Source organism: Stegostoma tigrinum, chromosome 10 (assembly GCF_030684315.1).
Source record: "Stegostoma tigrinum isolate sSteTig4 chromosome 10, sSteTig4.hap1, whole genome shotgun sequence".
Lineage (NCBI taxonomy): Eukaryota > Metazoa > Chordata > Chondrichthyes > Orectolobiformes > Stegostomatidae > Stegostoma > Stegostoma tigrinum.
This window is the reverse complement of record NC_081363.1, coordinates 16,252,963-16,272,405: the sequence shown is the minus strand read 5'-3', so window position 1 is coordinate 16,272,405 and position 19,443 is coordinate 16,252,963. Positions and strand designations below refer to the sequence as shown.

Here is a 19,443-nt window from a genome sequence, read left to right as displayed (position 1 = left end):
AGAAAACCTCAGAAATGAAACTGTGTGTATCATACCAACTTAATGGAAGGGTATTCATAAAATCGTGCGAGTTTGAAAGGTAAGCATGGGAATAGATACGTAGAATTTTTATGAGGAAGGGTCACTGGACCTGAAACACTAACTCTGCTTTCTCTCCACAGATGCTGCCAGACCTGCTGAGATTTTCCAGCAATTTCCGGTTTTGTTTCTGATTTCTAGCATCTGCAGTTCTTTGTTTGTTTTGCTGGACAGAATGTTGTGTTTTTTGTTTGGCAGCTGGGATTAATAAAGATAGCAGTGATAATTGTCACATCCGATTGAACATTGGCTGAAATTTTACTGAGTTTTTCGAATGAACTCACAGTGGGTTGGGTCATGCAATCAGATGTTAATGTAGTAAAAATACTTTACAATACGGCAATTAACTGGCCAGTTGACAGCAACATTTCTGGTTCCTTCTAAATTTACTAACAGCGGACAAGAAGCATAGGCTTCAGGGCCTTGCTTAGTTAAGGGAGGCAGCAAGCAAGTGAGAGCTCAACACAAGTCCAGGAGTAGGCCATTCAGCCCTTCAAGTCCCTTCCACCATTCAAGGAGATCGTGGCTGATCTGTGGCCTAACTCCAGATGCCAATTTTTTGGCTTACATTTGTTAATACCTTTGCTTCACAAAAAAAAACTATCACAGATTTTTAACTTACGAACGATTGAGCATCAACTGCCATTTGTGGAAGAGAGTTCACAACTTCTCCCAAATCTTACATGTAGAAGTGCTTCCTAACATCTATCCTGAATGGCCTGGCTCCATTTTTTAAGAGTATGCCCCTACATCTGAGATCTCCAACCAGTGGAAATAGTTTACCTCAACTCTGTCCCCTCAACAGCCTCTAGCTAGATAGCCATGTACAGTGCCAACATGAGGAAGAGAGTGACAAATATAACCAGGTGTGGGGGAGAAGGTTTCAGCCCTGTGTTGCCTCGGGGGTGATGGCACTGGGGCAAAGAAAATGGGTGGCAGAAATGAGGAGATGTGCCATTTGTGTAAAAGACCTTCCAAACTGGAAAAGGCCACCTGCCATAGAATTGATCTAGGCTTTGAACTCCCCATTGGAGAGGAGGAAGAAGGAGAAGGAAGCAGAAGGCTGATACAGACACAGGAAGCAAGCGATCAACAGCCACTGGGTAAACAGGAGGACCTGTTTTAGAATGAAGATACTGGAAAAGGGGGCACAGGGCAATGCAGCCTTTTTCAGGCAGGATTGGTTATTCTCGAGAGAGTCTACAACCCAAGTCTCAATGACATGCAGATGTCCGAGCAGCTGTGCTTCTGCAAATGTGTCTCTCTAGAGACACTGTCACTGGTTATTGTGCTCCATTGTCGATTGGAATTGACCTTCATTGGATTTAGTGGACAGCTCATATCAGTTGAGCTAAAGGTCACCATAGCATTGATCTGCTACACCTCTGGAATTCCTCCGAATCCACTGGATGTGTGTATAGGATCTCGCAGTCTGCACTGCACCTACATATCAAGGTGGTGACCATTGCCCTTTCCAAGAGTGCCCTATTGTGCACTACTGTATCAATCCAGAGAGTCAAGCTAAAACACCCATTGGGTTTGGATCCATTGCTGGACGCCCCAGAAGAATGGGTGTGATCAATAGTGTGCACGAAGCAGGCAAGATGTCATTTTATCAGTGAGAAAAGATCTCACTTACCTAAGGTACAACCAGCTTTATGTATGTGTGTATGTATTTTGTTTTGGGAAACTGTCATTAGGTCTACACACTTCAGCAGCCTCAGTGCCATAATGTCTCCATCCCTCACACATGTCTTTGGCAATGGATACCCAGAGGCAACAGCTACCCAATGAGGTCATGTCTCTGAGAAACCTTCATGTAGATGCTGAGGAGAGGTATTATGCCTGCCTTGGGGGCAACCGCAATGACCATCATGCAGATCATTGACTTGCTGAAGATGTGATTCAGGGGCCTGATGGTGCTCTTTAATGTCCTCTGCAAAAGTCTCTCACAGTGTCCTGGCCTGCAGTACACAGCCTGGTTCTGCAGAAAGGGGGATGGTGTTAATCACATCAATTCTGATGCCTTCTCTAATGTGAGGAGGCTCCTAACCAGGTAATATAAGACGAAGATCCAACGAAACGACAAGAACGACAAAGAGAAATGTGTACAGGGAGGCTCTGGATATTGTTTGAAATAATCTATTCAATGCTGGCTACACATTGAAGCCAAAGCAGTCACAGCAGAAGAGATGTCATGATGGTGGAAAACCAGGCAGTACACCATATTTGGACCCCCAGTTGTTACAGAGGAATGGCCACTTGATGTTAATACTGGATAAGTCAGATTCCCACAGGAACTTGGCAAAGCAGATCACAAAATTATATTTTTTTGCCAAAGTGATCTTTGACTAAAACATAAGAATGCAATGTTGCAGTTTTGTTTTAACAAGAAAACAAAACAAAAGCATATTAACTATAGAAATAAAGACAAATGAGAAAAATAAGCACTGTTTTAATAAAACACAGACTCATAGATTTCTAAACAGCAAGAATGACAATGCACCCACTCTTTACATATTTAGTATAAGCAGTTTGAATCAGGATACCCTAACATCGTTGCCATCTTAAGAACATCTAGTGCTGTGCTTCTAGGAAGACGCAGCCAAATCATTTTCAAGAAAAAGGGAGAAATTCTTTTCTTTTGAATACTTTGACTTGAAGGGGCTAAAATTTCAACTCGTCTGATGACGCTGAAATAACTCTTGTTTGATGGTTGTTGCTATGCTCCTGGCTTGGTTTCCTTGCAGACTTATGTTTTTTCACTGCTGCAGCTTGAATTCGTTTTTTTTCAGTTAATGTCAAAAAACTTTACCTGTTTTCCACTGACTCTATCCGGAACGGTCCAGTCCTAGACTAACAATAACATCTCATTCTAATATAATGTCATTATATTTAAACCCTTTTTCCTAAGAATGCTGCTTCACACATTACTCCACTGAAAGACTACACAGTACTTTGACGCTTGATATATGCTTCTTTTCCCAGCCCAGACTAAATTAATGTGGAAAATTCTCCCCTAAGCCCTCTGGTTAACTCCCAAAGGAAGTCTGGGTAATATCCTCTCACTTGGAATTATGGGTATTTTATCTTTTTGAGAAGCCAACTGTTAACTCCAAACATTCAGACATGCATAGAACCCAAACTCGCTGTAAGCTATTTTAAAACACATTCACACACACACGTTTCTATATATATTATATATATTTTACAGTTTTATCACAACTGTGTAAAAACACATTTCTGCAAGCACCCAATTTTCATGAAGAAAATAAAGAAACATTCATTCATTTGTAACTTCAAGCTACATAAATTACTCTATACCCACGCTCAATGAAGAGAATTATCATTCATCAGCAAAACTCCAGCCAGCCCCACCTTTGTCCGTCTCTGCATATGCATTACATACATGTTCTTTAAATCATTCCGGTCTTCCAGTGGCATCTGTGTATGTCCCTTTTGACTGTTCATCTAACATTTACCTGTTCATATCGAGAAGTTCCTTCTCCAGGAGTGATTTCTATCTAAAAACTGATGCCGTCAATCAGCAACGAGCACAGAAATTGCTGGAAAAGCTCAGCAGGCCTGGTGGCATCAGTGGAGAGAAACCAGTGTTAACATTTCAGGTCAAGTGACCATCCTCTAAACTGGGGAAGGGTCACTCGACCCAAAACATTAACTCTGGTTTCTCTCTACAGATGTTGCCAGTGCTGCTGAGCTTTTCCAGCAACTTCTGTGATTCTTATCTACTTTGAGATGACATACCGCAGAAAGACATCAGTAAAAGCATCTCTTTAATTTTTTCAAGCCTTTGCATCCATCAATGAAGTAGTGTTGTGCAAAGTGCCGCAGTCCAAGCTTTAGGCTTACTTCAGCTGAGTTGCGTGGACTTTGCTTAATGTCCACTATCTGGACCTCCTCAAAAAATACCAACAGGTTGGTCAAACATGATTTCCCTTTCACAAAACTCCATTAAGTCTGCCTGATTACCATCACCTTATCAGAGTGTTTTGCTATAACCACTTCAGTAATAGCTTCTGACACTTTCCCTATGACAGATGTTAAACAAACTGGCCTGTAGCTTTCTGTCTCCATTAGTTTTTGAATAAAGGAGATATTTTCAGTATATTCCAATCAGATTCACTAGATTGATTCTAGAGATGAGGGCTTTATCTCAAGAAGAGAGGCAGATCAATTTAGGCCTATACTCTGTAGTGTTTCGAAGAATGAGGCGAGATCTAATTTGGGCATATAAAATGCTAAAGGGGATTGACAACTTAGATGTAGACCGGACATTTCCTCACATGGGGCAATCTAGAATGAGAAGTTATAGTTTTAGGATAAAGGGTAACAGATTTAAAATGGAGATGATGAGAAATCGGTTCTCTTAAGGGGTTGTGAATCTGTTGAATTCACTACACCAGACTACAATCAACACCAAGACACTGAATAAATTAGAAGAGGAGAAAGACAGATTTTTAATTAATAATGGGTTGGAGGGCGGACAGGCAGGGAGAGTTTAAGCCAGAAGTGAAATTGACCACAATGGTATCAAATGGTGGAGCAGGCTTGAGAGGCCGAATTGTTTACTCCTGCGCATAGGTCTTATCGTCTTATGTTCTAATGGAATCATCCTTGATTAAAGCACGTTTTTTGAGAAATTAAAACCAATGCATTAATTACCTCACTCTTCTTTTGGGGTAGATGGTAGTAAACATACACACATCAGAGACCTGACAATGCTCAGATAGATGGCTACATTCTCTATTTTCTGTGTTTGACTGTGCGTATCATCTGGAAGCTCCACCAGATATTCTCTGAACTCATGATGTGACTGCAGATTTTACAATATTGCTGATGACTCCAAATATATGGCATCATTCTAGGGCTCAAAGTCAACGTGGTCCACTGCAGTCCTCAAGCTATTAGTAACCTGACCTATGATGGGCTCTGCTGCTAGGCCTCATCTTTGGTGCCCACCAGTTTGAATGCGTGAATCAGTGTGCAAACTGATGCATACCATGGTCATGGGATTTACACTGTTGAAAGGTGTGGATGAGTGAAAGTGACTGTTGATTTAAGGATCCCTGCTCTTCCTCTTGAAGTGGCCAGTTTTCCCTGTGCAATGCCTTCATAGGGGCTGTGGCAATGTGGAATGACATGGATAGCTTCATTCCAGCTACAAACTCAAGAACAGCATCTTCCCTGCTGTTATCGAGCTTCTGAATGAACCTCGCAAATGTAACTTCTGATCTCTCTCTCTCTGCACCTTTTCTGTGGCTGTAAAACTGAATTCTACACTCTGTTCTGTGACCCTGATGCACTTTGTATAGTACGATCTGCCTCTATGGCACACAAAACAACACTTCTCACTGTATCTCAGCACGTGACAGAAATAAATCAAACTCAGACTCAAAGAAATGCAAACAGAATTGGCTGGTAGTTAAAAACAGAGAAGAATAATCAGTGGATATTTTTCAGGTCTGGATCAAGGTTAGGGTTTGGAATGCGCTATCTGGAAATGTGGAGGAGACGGGTTTAATTGAAGCGTTCCAGAGGTGATCAGGTAATTATTTGGATTGTTGGGGTTTGAAGGCAAATGGGGAAAAGGCAGGATATTGTAATATTGTTGTATGCACAACAGGCCAAATGGTCTCATTTTGCATCATAGATATTCTGTTATTTTGTGCTGTGCAACCTCAAATTTAGTTCTCATTTTGTGTTTCATTTGTTGAGAAAATGAGAGTTTTAATTGCATTTTCCTCTTAGAGTTGTTTTGTGGGCTCAAGCGTCTGTGAGCTGGCTGGTTTGTGAGTTTCCTTGCCATTCTTAATAGTGTTTTAAGACTTCCAGTAAAAAAGGGGGGGTTAGCAGTTCAGTGGATTTAAGGAAATTTGAGTTGTTGCTTAATGACAGGGGTCAAGGGACACACGTTGAGAGCCAGGAACATGTAGAATTCATTCAGTTCTTTTATGTGGGTGTGCCAGAGAATGACTGCTGGAACCTGAGTTTCACGAATTGGATTTGCTTTGAAGTTAAAGTAATGGCAAGTTTAGTTTGCAGCTTGTTTTTAGGTGTTTCAGGGAGAGATACCAGCTTAAAAAAAATCTTGTGAATGTGCAGAAACTCATCAGAAAGAGTCTGAGTGCAGCAGTAAGTGAGGGATTCAGTTTTACACCCACAGAAAAGGTACAGAGAGAGAGATCAGAACTAACCATGCAAGAATCTGTGGTATGGAAATAACTGCAATTCTTCATTTTGTGTAGATAACAAAGTGTGGATCTGGATGAACACAGCAGGCTAAGCAGCATCGTAGGAGCACAAAAGCTGACGTTTCGGGCCTAGCTCTCTGATGAAGGATCTAGGCCCGAAACGTCAGCTTTTGTGCTCCTGAGATGCTGCTTGGCCTGCTGTGTTCATCCAGCTCCACACTTTGTTATCTTGGATTCTCCAGCATCAGCAGTTCCCATAATCACATCTTCATTTTGTGTGTTGGGTGAGTGTAACAATATTACTGGGGTAGTGTGCATTTGAATTCATTCCCGATGTCTTACTGATTGCTTTTCAACAGTACTGTTTAATATAGTACATGATATTTCCTCGTTTAACAAAAGCAAAATCTTTTTGTTAAAAGCACATTGGCTAACTCTAGTGCACGTATTAAGCAACTAATTGCCATGGTTTAAAAAGAAAGTAAAGGGCCTGCCAGGCTATTTTCAGTCTGAAGTCTGATTTAGCCCAGCTGAGATCATGGTTCTCAGTCTCTGCACTCTTCACTCTCTAGTCATCTCCATTGTTCAGCCAGACCCTGACCTGTGGATGTCCTATCCCTGTACACCTGTATTCCTCATGCAGATGGCCTCAAGGCCCACCGCTTCTTCCTGTCCCACAGGCCCGACCTGTCTCCCTCCACCGACAGCCTCATCCGCCTAGCCGAACTCGTCCTCACTCTCAACAACTTCTCTTTCGATTCCTCCCACTTCCTACAGACTAAGGGGGTGGCCATGGGCACCCGCATGGGCCCCAGCTATGCCTGCCTCTTTGTAGGTTACGTGGAACAGTCTCTCTTCCGCACCTACACAGGCCCCAAACCCCACCCCTTCCTCCGTTATATTGATGATGTATTGGCGCCGCCTCTTGCTCCCCAGAGGAGCTTGAACAGTTCATCCAGTTCACCAACACCTTCCACCCCAACCTCAAGTTCACCTGGGACATCTCCAACACATCCCTCACCTTCCTGGACCTCTCGGTCCCCATCTCAGGTAACCAGCTTGAAACTGATGTCCATTTCAAGCCCACCGACTCCCACAGCGACCGAGAATACACCTCCTCCCGCCCACCCTCCTGCAAAAATTCCATCCCCTATTCCCAATTCCTTCGCCTCCGACGCATCTGCACCCAGGATGAGGCATTCCACTCCTGCACATCCCAGATGTCCAAGTTCTTCAAGGACAGCAACATTCCCCCCGCAGTGGTTGAGAATACCCTTGACCACATCTCCCGCATTTTCCGCAACACATCCCATACACCCCGCCCCCGCCACAACCGCCCCAAGAGGATCCTCCTCGTTCTCACACACCAACCCACCAACCTCCAGATACAACGCATCATCCTCCGACACCTCCGCCATCTACAATCCGACCCCACCACCCAGGATATTTTCCCATCCCCACCCTTGTCTGCCTTCCAGAGAGACCACTCTCTCCATGACTCCCTTGTTCGCTCCACACTCCCCTCCAACCCCACCACACCCGGCACCTTCCCCTGCAACTGCAGGAAGTGCTACACTTGCCCCCACACCTCCTCCCTCACCTCCATCCCAGGCCCCAAGATGACTTTCCATATCAAGCAGATGTTCACCTGCACATCTGCCAATGTGGTATATTCTATCCACTGTACCCGGTGTGGCTTCCTCTACATTGGGGAAACCAAGCGGAGGCTTGGGGACCGCTTTGCAGAACACCTCCGCTTGGTTCGCAATAAACAACTGCACCTCCCAGTCACGAACTATTTTAACTCCCCCTCCCATTCTTTAGATGACATGTCCATCATGGGCCTCCTGCAGTGCCACAATGATGCCACCCAAAGGTTGCAGGAACAGCAACTCATATTCCACTTGGGAACCCTGCAGCCCAATGATATCAATGTGGACTTCACAAACTTCAAAATCTCCCCTTCCCCCATCGCATCCCAAAACCAGCCCAGCTCGTCCCCTCCCCCCACTGCATCCCAAAACCAGCCCAGCCTGTCTCCCCCTCCCTAACCTGTTCTTCCTCTCACCTATCCCTTCCTCCCACCTCAAGCCGCACCTCCATTTCCTACCTACTAACCTCCTCCCACCTCCCTGACCTGTCCGTCTTCCCTGGACTGACCTATCCCCTCCCTACCTCGCCACCTATACTCGCATCTCCACTTATCTTCTTTTCTCTCCATCTTCGGTCCGCCTCCCCCTCTCTCCCTATTTATTCCAGAACCCTCACCCCATCCCCCTCTCTGATGAAGGATCTAGGCCGGAAACGTCAGCTTTTGTGCTCCTGAGATGCTGATTGGCCTGCTGTGTTCATCCAGCTTCACACTTTATTACCCTGACCTGTATGACAGAGGTTATAGATTGAAGGGTCACATATTGTATCATTGTAATCATTGTATTGTTTCAACTGTCTCTATTGTTTTACTCCATGTGTCCAGTAGCGAACACATGAATAGAACGACTCACTCGGTTTGAACCTGCACTCAACCATTTACCCATCGAAGCCAGGGTAATTTAGGGTTGACCACCCCCTCTTCACATTAACATATGTCCTCCAATGCACTACCCTGTCCCCACAATTTCAAAAACTTTATGCTGCCTTCAATCCCCACAGTTGACGTCTCCACAGCAGTGGCCCTGACAACCCCCTTCACTTTCATTGAGCTATCTCCTTGAACTGATTATAGGCCACACCTCTGAATGAATTGGATGGGCAGCCTGACTTGTGAGTATCCAAGTCCCTGGCTGATCTCTGTGGAGCTTCCCAACTGATATACCATGGCTCCCTGAGCAGATTGCACTAGACATACAGGATTGACCATGTCCCACTCGCAGGACTGCGGAGGTAGAGGTATGGAACCCCTTGATTGTGGCCACCCAAGGAGCAAGCTGACCATGTTGAAGCTCCTGGCCTGAGCTTGGATGATGAACTTGGCATTCCTTGCAGGAGACCCCTGATTGAAAGCTGTATCCCTTGACTTGACTAAAGTCTTTTTGGACTTTGGGATATAGTCAAGCGCAGTGTTTTTGCTGTATAAGCAGGCACATACTGTCGATTTTTAATCTGGGCATATAGGAAACTGCATATTAGTGCGATGAATTCTCTAATAATGGTGAGACTGAGGTAGCACAGCACTGCACAACATGCCCAGCCCCTTGACTGACCATGGCTGACAACCAGACTAATCTGCCTGGCTTTGTGTCTCTGCCAAGGAGCAAGGTGAGATGGGAGGATTGTGAGCCTTCAAGCTCTGCCAGAGGGGTCAAAAGGTGCTATGAGCATCCAACTACGTGCAAAGTGAGTGCGTGTGCTCTGCGATGGCATCACAGGTAGTTGGCTCAGTGGTTAGCACTGCTGCCTCACAGCACCAGGGGCCCAGGTTCGATTCCACCCTCGGGCGACTGTCTGTGCGGAGTTTACACATTCTCCCCGTGTCTGTGTGGGTTCCCTTCAGTTCCTCCCACACTCGAAAGGTGTGCAGGCTAGGTGGATTGGCCATAGTGTTCAGGGATGTGTGGACTAAGTGCGTTATAGGGGAATGGGTCTGGGTGGGATGCACTGAGGGTTGATGTGGATTTGTTGGGCCAAAGGTTCTGTTTCTACACTGTAGGGATTCTAAGTCTAGACAGGTTGGTGAAAAAGGCATGTGAAATGCTTGCCTTCAACAGCCAGACCAGTTGGAATGTCATGTTAAGGCTGTATAAGACACTGGTGAGGCCACGATTGGAGTGCTGCATACAATTCCGGTCACACTGCCACAAGAAGGACTATGTTAAACTGCAAAGGGTGCAGAAAAGATTTACAAAGATTTCATTGAGACTGGGCCCAAAAATAAAGGGCAAGGGTTTAAGATGCGAACGGAAGGATTTAAAAGGATACTGAGAGGCAACTGTTTTACACAGAGGATGGTGTGTAAATTGAATTAATTAGCAGAAGAAGTGGTAGAAGCAGGTACAATTATAACATTTAAAATACAATTGGACAGGTACATGGATGGGAAAGTTTTAGGGGGACATGAGCCAAAAGCAGGCAAGTGGGACTAGTTTAGTTTAGGAAACCTGGTCAACATGGACAAGATGGGTCAAAGTGTCTGCTTCCATGTTGTCTGACTCTATGACTCAACATTGGACACTGTTGTCTACGATGGAGACGAAGATGTGCAGCCAGTGAGCTGGAGTCACCGAGTGACTTCCATATTAAGAATTATTACCATCCACTTTCTAACTGATGTTTCGGAGCTGAAGAATCTGAACATTAATGAGTTGAATTAGTTAATTATCGCATGTTATTACATTCAAATGAAATATAGGCAAATAGGTCTCTTGTCCCTCACTAGTGAGATTCTCTTCTTGCTGTTCAATGCCTGGTTGCTTTTCTTTCTTGTTGTTGAGAATTTCGTTTTCCCAATCCTGCCATAATTCTTAATGGAACTAACACAGCGTGGAGCTGGTCCCTTCCTCTTGTGAAAAGTCGTGACCTGAAACGTCAATTTTCCTGCTCCTCTGATGTTGCCTGACCTGCTGTGTTCCTCCAGCTCCACACTGTGTTATCTCTGACTCCAGCATCGGCAGTTGTTACTATCTCTGAGATAGTTCTTAATGGAGTTGCCAATGCCCATGTTCATCACAGCTTAGAAAGGTTCCACTCTGAGTTCTTTAGGTGCCTGCACAACTGCTGACTGAGCTCCTTTGCAATCATTAATCAGGCTTGCTGGGTCAGGCAGGCCAGAATCTTCCTCCTCACCCCCTGGAGGAATGGACCTCCCAGCTTGACCTTGTAGCCTGGAGGGGAGGGAGGCATTGCTGAACCTTGCAGAATTCCTGGTGTCTTCAGCTGCCAATGAGGTTGCAGGCTCCATTTAAACATTCTGCTGCCCAGGCAGACATGCAATACGTTTGTTATAGAAGTAGATATTTTCCTCAACAACCTACTTAGAGATGCTATTATGCATGTGTAGGGTAGGTGGGACTTGAAACCAGGCCTCCTGGTCTAGAGGTGGGGACACCAGCACTGCACTCCCAGTAGAGACAGACAGAAAGTTATCAGTGTGTAGACTGCAAATGATGGCAGGTAGTCAGCACTTGATGCAGGTAGTCATTAGCAAGTACAAGATTCAGAGCATTTAAATGTGGTCCCAGTATCAGCACCAGTGCTTCTATTCCATTACTTCACTGATATTTAGAAGATGGTGAGTGCCCAGTTGCTACTCATTCCAATGACCTATTACATATTTCCAGCATAATTTTACGGTCTATACAATATTAGTTCAGAGAGGTAATCTCCATGGTGAAACGTTTTAAATGGATTTTGCTATCAGTTTTATTACTAAGACTTTTCAAAGCTCTTTTTTTTTAAATGGCACATTCTTCGTTTGCCATTGTTAAGGGTACATTTCAGTGAGTTTTATGTAATTTTCCACTTACTTCAGCCTAAAGCTTGTACAGTGTAAATCTGGACTTATGAGCTGACTCAATGTAACAGAATAACATTTCCTCCCAGATGAAACTGTATACTTCATTCTGACATGAGAAGGGGCCACTAGCTCTGGACTTGTACTTTAACTGAAGCTGTGCCCATAATTGTTTTGCACCGATGTTCTCATTATAACTAGGCTAAATCAGCTGACATTGCAAGTAACAAAGAGTTTACAGTACACAGTTAGCAAAGGGCTGGTAATTTATGCCTGGTGAGCTCTCTTTGGCCTAATGCCCTTTTCAGTAAATTTGAACTACAACTGAATGAGTTGTAGGATTGACATTATGGCAGAGATAAGATTTTAAAAATAAGCATATCTTTAATAATTACTAAACTTTTCTGTTCTGTTGACTAAGAATATGCACCACATACATGGGGTACAGAAACAGAAATAATTAGAAAAACTCAGCAGGCCTGGCAGTGTCTATGAACAGATGGCAGAGTTAATATTTCAGGCTCAGTGACCCTTCTTCAGAACAATATCCTTTCAAGCAGACATAAAATGTTCCATATCACCATTGCTCTTTCTTCAGTTCTGAAGAAGGGTCACTGGCCTCAAAATGTTAACTCTGCTTTCTCTCCACAGATGTTGCCTGACCTGCTAAGTTTCTCTGGAAATGTTGGTTTTTATTTCAGATTTCCAGCATCCTCACTTCTTTGCTTTTTATATATTTGAGACATTGGCTTCATTTAAACAATGAGAAATTCCCCTACAGTGTACTTAATATCTGGTTTGAATCTTTCATGCACCAATATCTATACTTTCTGCATCAAAGGCCGTTGTGCGCAATTTTACATTGGAGCTGCATACTGCATTACACTCTTCCCATATCCTTCCAGTTTTTTAAAAATAGTATTTATTTAATTCAGTCTTAAAAATCATAGTTGATTTCACTTCAATCATCACTTATGATCCAATTTGTTTTATTGCTTTAGCTTGAGAATATTTTCTAAAATTCTGCTTCTGATGTTTGTAATTCTAAGTAACATTCATGTAATCATTTCACCAAACACAATGAATAGTCTTTTACCATTTTGGTTTTTACAATTTTGAACATGTGAATGGATTTGACAATAATTTCTCTATTCTGAGGATAATATCTTGGTTTGTAAAGATTGTATATATATCTTGAGTGGAAATATAAATGCTGATATTTCAATGCCGTCCTGAGGACTTGTTGCTATATCAGAAATGTCATCTTTTGGATGAGACATTAGACAGTGTGCCATTAGCCCTCTCAGCTGGACATAATGTGTTCCAATGGCACCAGTTTAAAGGGGAGTAGGGTAATTCTCTCCCTTGTCCTGGTGAATCTTTATCCACTATTCAACATCAGTAAAACATGCTACTTGTCAGTATCAAGTTGCTGTTTGTAGGAGCTTGTTATACACATTGTTTTCCATGTTTCCTAAAACAGTGAATCCAGTTCAGAAGTGTTTCATTTGCTGCAAAGCACTTTGAGACATGCTGTACTTATGACGGTGCCATAAAAATGCAAATTTTTTCTTTCAATAGATCATGCTTCTTTGTGTAACGTAATTTCTGTAACTGACTTTCTTTTTCTTTGCAGATGATACGACAATAAAAACTGTAAGTATTATTGAAAATGATGATTAACTTTCAATACAAAGTGAAAATGCTAGCGAGTTTTGAGAAGATTTGTAGCTCAGGTTGAAGTTCTGGATGTGAGATTGCTCGCTGAACTGGAAGGTTCGTTTTCAGATGTTTCGTCACCATTCTAGGTAACATCATCAGTAAGCCTCTGACGAAGCGCTGATGTTATGTCCCGCTTTCTATTTATCTGGTTAGGTTTCTTTGGTTTGGTGATGTCATTTCCTGCGTTGGTGATGTTTGGCACCAATGCAGGAAATGACATCACCAACTCAAGGAAACCTAACCAGATAAATAGAAAGCGGGACATAACACCAGTGCTTCGTCGGAGGCTTACTGATGATGTTACCTAGAATGGTGATGAAATGTCTGAAAACGAATCTTCCAACTCAGCGAGCAATCTCACATCCAGAACAAAGTGAAAATTAATAATTATTTTCAATTGTCGACAGTTAATTCAATCATTTGAATTTATCAGTGCATGATACAACCTACTGCTATCCAATTACAAAGATCATACACTTTGCAGCATGTTGGATTTCCTTGGTAGGTATGTCACACAGAATCTATAGAATGTTTTTAATCTGTTATCGTAAAAATTACAATCATGCGCTTAACAATACTGGCTTGTCGACTTTTGTATATAAATTGAAATTTGTCTGATAACCATGAAAGATTCTCCTATAAATCTCTCCAGGAGTTGCCAAATCAGCGTCAGATACTATTGAAGCCATGACATGGCACACGTTGGGACAGCCCCTGGTCAGAGATGGCACAATATGGGTCATCCTTTGGCATTATTATGGCTACAGTAACATAATTAGCTTGTCTGATCCAGCATTAGTGTGAGGTCATAGGTTAACACAATGATAGCTTTGAGGAGTTATTCCAAGGTAACAGGCTCGACCTTGAGCAAAATCTGCCTGGGTCATACTCTATCAGCTTCGGATGTTATCAAATTCATAGCGTGACGCTGAACATAATTAGGTAATATGATGGCATGTTAGGACCATGTTATTCATGTGAAATTGCTAAGGGGGCTGAATGCAGAACTGCTGTCACTTTGTCTAGAGCCATTGTACAATTTTGGCATCTGCGGAGATCATACCTTGTGCCAGGCTATTTACGTGATTGTATGTCTAGGACTATGGCAGCCTGCACAGAATCAAATTTTAATCTTATCCAGACTGCCAGGTTGGGGTGGATTTGACATAGATATCCACTTTATTGTTGGCTCAATTTTGACTCCAATCCAGTGCAAAATCAGAGAGAAAATAAACAGGTGACCTCCTCCTAATGAACATATTGGATTAAAATCAAGGTTAAGTCTTTGGTCTTGTATGCCTGCAAAGTGTGATTTGACAGTATATCAAATTCCTTTAGAGTTGAAATGCGTAGAAGTCTGCCTCAGCATAAAAGTATTCATAAAACCGGATTTGTAGCATGAATTTCAACCATTGTTTTTTTTTCATTTTGGTGATGGAAGGAAGTTTCAATTCATGCTATTTCAATTCAACTTTAGCTTCAAAGAATTCTTGATGCTGCCAAACAAAAAACAGGAAACAATACAGAAATTGCTGGCGAAACTCAGCAGGTCTGGCAGTATCTGTGAAGGAAAAAACAGAGTTAACGTTCCAGGCCTGGTGACCCTTCCTCAGAACTGAAGCCACCGGACCCAAAACGTTAAGTCTTTTTTTTTCCTTCATAGATGCTGCCACACCTGATGAGCTTTTCCTGTTTTGTTTCCTTGTTTACAGCATCTGCAGTTTTTTCGTTTTTTTATTTCATCTTTTACCTAGCTGCTGTTCTCTAAACAATGGCTCAAAAGCTGAAACCAGAAATAAAATGCAATGCTCAATCATATTTTGTGATCAGGTAAAGATATTTACTGAATTATCTGCTGAGTGCCATCTGTTTGTGTTTAAAACAGCCTGAACCCTTTGCACCTGTTCATATTCCAAGAATTGATGCCTATCCAGGTGAGTAATAATTAATTTTTAAGTTCTGTTTTTGCATCAATAACTCCACTGTCGTCTCGATTTAATTTTCCATATGTTAATCATCATTTAGACACTTGGAACATTATATCTTCATCTATTGCAGTTGATTACAACCTTATGAGGGAATTTGTCTTCCTGCCTTACCTTCAAATCTAAATGGATGTGTGGGAGTATAAAACGTGAGCTTTATTTCAATTGGGATGCTGAAGGACTAAATCATTTGCCAATAACATCTGTAAAAATTGTTACAAATCAATTTTGAACTGCTGCTTCTTTAGTGAATAAGTCAGATTTTTAATGTAGAGTACTTTACCTCAAAAGTTTAAGATTATCCTTCAACCGTGAAATCTTTGCATTGAAGTACAGTACTAATCAATCAAACAAACACAGACTTCATAGGCATCTTTTCTTTAGCCAGGATGCTGCTGGGTATGGAAGGTTGGAGTTATAAAAAAAGGCTGGAGAGGCTGGGATGTTTTTCACTGGAGCCTGGGGATTGTGAGGTGACCTGATAGATGTTTGTAAAATCATGACAGGTATAGATAGGGTTCATGGTAGGTATCTCTTCCCTAAGGTGGATTTCAAGACTAGAAGGGGCAATTTTAAACTGAGAGAAGAGAGGTTGCAAAAGGACACGAGGGGCAATTTTTCTTACACTGAGGGTGGTTCGCATTTGGAAAGAACTTCCAGAAGACGTGGTGGATGTGGGTACAATTACAACATTTAAAAGACATTTGGGTAAGTGCATGAATAGGAAAGGTTTGGAGGGATATGGGTCGAGGGCTGGAAAGTGGGACTAGTTTAGTTTGGTGCTATGCCCGGCATGAACTGGTTGGACTGAAGGGCCTGTTTCCATGCTGTATGACACCAAGTATATATTCTTTCAAGTGACTTTGCAAATATTGTACAGAAACAGTAATTGCTGGAAGCTCAGCAGGCCTGGCAGCATTTGTGAAGGAAAAAAATCCAAGTGACCCTGGACCTGAAACATTAACTTGGATTTTTTTCTTCACAGATGCTGCCAGACCTGCTAAGTTTCCAGCAACTTCTGTTTTTCATTCTCGTTTACAGCATCCACAGTTATTTTGGTTTTTATTTTGCAAATATTGAGTTGCTTCCTGCCTAGCGAGGCCCCATTCAGATTTCCTAAACCAGTCCTTTTGCTCCCATCTTCACCATCAGTGATCGACTGGTTCAACGGTTCAATTAATCTTTTATCTACAATTTTTTTAAGCTCATTAACTTAATTGCAGGTGGGAAGTTATGGCTTTTAAGTTCTCATCATTTCACTTTTGAAGGTGATGCATGTTTTTGTCATTTTCTGCATCAAAGTTTTGTTGAAGCACATCAGTCAGAAAACTAATTTGCAAGGTGGAGGCTGTACTTTTTTTTCCCCATGACAGGAATTATACCATATATGGAATATTATGCTGTCATGTGAGGAAAGTAAATATGACTTTGGGACAGCACGGTTAGCACTGCTGCCTCACAGCGCCGAGGACCTGGGTTTGATTCCCGCCTTGGGCGACTGTCTGTGTGGAATTTGCACATTCTCCCTGTGTCTGTGTGGCTTTCCTCCAGGTGCTCAGGTTTTCTCCCACAGTTCAAAGGTGTGCAGGCTAGGTGGATTGGTCATGCTAAGTTGCCCATAGTATTCAGGGATGTGTATATTAGGTGGGTCATAGAGGGATGGATCTGATGGACAATGTGGGCTTGTTGGCTGAATAGCCACTTTCCACACCAGGGATTCTCTTTAAAAAAAATTCCAGGATCCTCTGTACTACATGTAAAAGTGCTGCCAATTGGAGTAAGCTGACACATTACTTGCTCAGCCAATATCATCTTTCAACAAATACAATACGCATATCACAAATCTGTTCACTCCTCTTCATATATGAACCACCCCCCCAAAATCCCATAAACTTTCCTCTTGTGGGGAACTCTGCAAAAACCTTCCCTTGAGGTCTCTTCATCATTAGCCAGGGAAGGCAAGCCAAAACAAAACAACTGTGATACTTACTTTCCTAATATGAAATCATGATATTCTGCGTACGGTATACTTGCTGTCTTAGGTGAAAATATTCAGCCTTCTCCTTGCAAGTATAACTGTTGGAAAGACAACTGACATAACTCAACCGTATCTGCAAAGTCGAGTTATTTCCAGCTTGGTTATTCCACTCTAAAGTCAGAACTATTATGTTAGTCACTGCTCTCATCATTGGCAGCTGATGATGAGGGTAGTTTGCTGCAACAAATCCTCCTTTTGAGATTATTCTCTAATAAACCTGCTCAGAGATGTTATGACACACCTCTGGAGCAAGTGGGTCTTGAACCTGGGCTCCTGGCTCAAGTGCTCCAAACCTCCTCTCTAAGCTGAATCTTGGTGGTGCCAAATTATCAGTGCTACAGGATGAAGTTGTAGTGAATCTTAGCTACAAGGGTCATTGGTCTTACATAATAAAGTATAGCACTTGATATTACTAGCACCTGCTGTGTGTTTTTGGTCATCAGCGTTATGTAAATTAGGTTGTGCGCCCAGCTTACCACCCCCCCAACTAAACACTGGGCTGAGCTCATGATATTGTGCTGAAAACAACCCACCTTTGACAAATGTAACTAAGTAATTAAGGATTGACTGATTCAATTATGTTACATTTGTGCCCATGGGCACTTCATGGTAGACAATCCAAATTCGCTGCTACTCTGAAATCTTGTCTCAGTGCCCTGATCCCAGTGAAAAGATCCAGCATGCTGTTCTCAATATTGAGATTGGCCTTAGAGTCCCTACAGTGAAAAAAGAGGCCATTTGACCCTCCAATGAACATATCACCCAGACCCACCCCATCCTTGTAACTCCATATTTCTCATGGCTATTCCACCTAACCTGCACATCCCTGAATACTTTGGACAATTTAGCATGGCCAATCCACCTAACCTGCACATCCCTGAATACTTTGGACAATTTAGCATGGCCAATCCACCTAACCTGCACATGTTTGGACTGTGGGAGGAAACCGGAGCACCTGGAGAAAACCCATGCAGACGTGGGGAGAATGTGCAAACTCCACACAGACAGTCGTCCAAGGCTGGAATTGAGCCCAAGTTCCTGGCGCTGTGCGACAGCTGGGCTAACCACTGAGCCACTGTACGACCCTGCCACCCTAAAGCCTTGCTGGACTTTTAGCACATTCCTGCCACATATAACGCCATAGCTCACGAAGTTTAGGCACCTATAAGATTCCGCCCTTGGTAGTTGTTTCTTTGTGAATGGGATAGATTAGTTAATGAACTGATGGTTGCTGCCTCTCCTACAGTGGAAGTACTAGTGAGGACCAGCCCACCTACTTTGGTGCAAATTGTTCCTGAACCTACCCCAAGACAGGTGGCTTCAGTATTTGCAACAGAAATTTCAGGTAAGACCTCATTCCAAAGATTACAATTTTGGACACCGTTTTGTCGTTAATATATTCAAAGACATCAAAATTGATAAAAGTAGCAACAGATTTTGAATTTCAGATTAATATCTTGTTCTGAAAAGAACTCATGCATGAATGTTTTCATGTTAAGAAATATGGTTGTGTGAATTTATTGGAGAAATTGTGTAAGAATGTTTGGCAGGCATTTGTTTCATATACTTGAAAAGGATTCTTACTCGTTGTAGCAGCTGAGTAATATTCTTTGAAAATTGTCCAGCGTCACTCAATAAATTCAAAATAGTGAGTCAATCTCATATAATAATATTAGAATACAAATAGAACTGGCACACAACACAACCCATTTCATTTCTTGTTGGTATCGATAGGTTATTGCAAATCAGGTAGTGTTTAGAGATTAGGGGCTGGATTCATGTGTTTTCAATGGAGTTAGGGTGGGCATTGAATATATGTTGGGTGGTCTGTTTATCTACCCACTCTTTGCGCCCCCCCCCCCATGATACAGTGGAAGGTGTTACCAGAATTGGTAGAGTCTCCAATTATAAATATCTAATAAGTCGTACAGGTTAAGAGGGATGGCCATGCTAAAATGC

The 19,443-nt window shown here is 42.5% G+C and overlaps 1 protein-coding gene across 1 annotated transcript in view; it reads left to right on the top strand.

Moving 5' to 3' along the window:
- LOC125455610 (latent-transforming growth factor beta-binding protein 2-like) overlaps nucleotides 1-19,443 on the top strand; it is a 474,230-nt gene that overhangs the window by 285,264 nt on the left and 169,523 nt on the right. Inside the window, exons 13-15 of the mRNA XM_048537794.2 lie at nucleotides 13,376-13,395; nucleotides 15,347-15,395; nucleotides 18,731-18,829. Of these exons, the coding sequence (XP_048393751.1) occupies nucleotides 13,376-13,395; nucleotides 15,347-15,395; nucleotides 18,731-18,829 (168 nt within the window). The remainder of the gene's footprint in view (nucleotides 1-13,375; nucleotides 13,396-15,346; nucleotides 15,396-18,730; nucleotides 18,830-19,443) is intronic.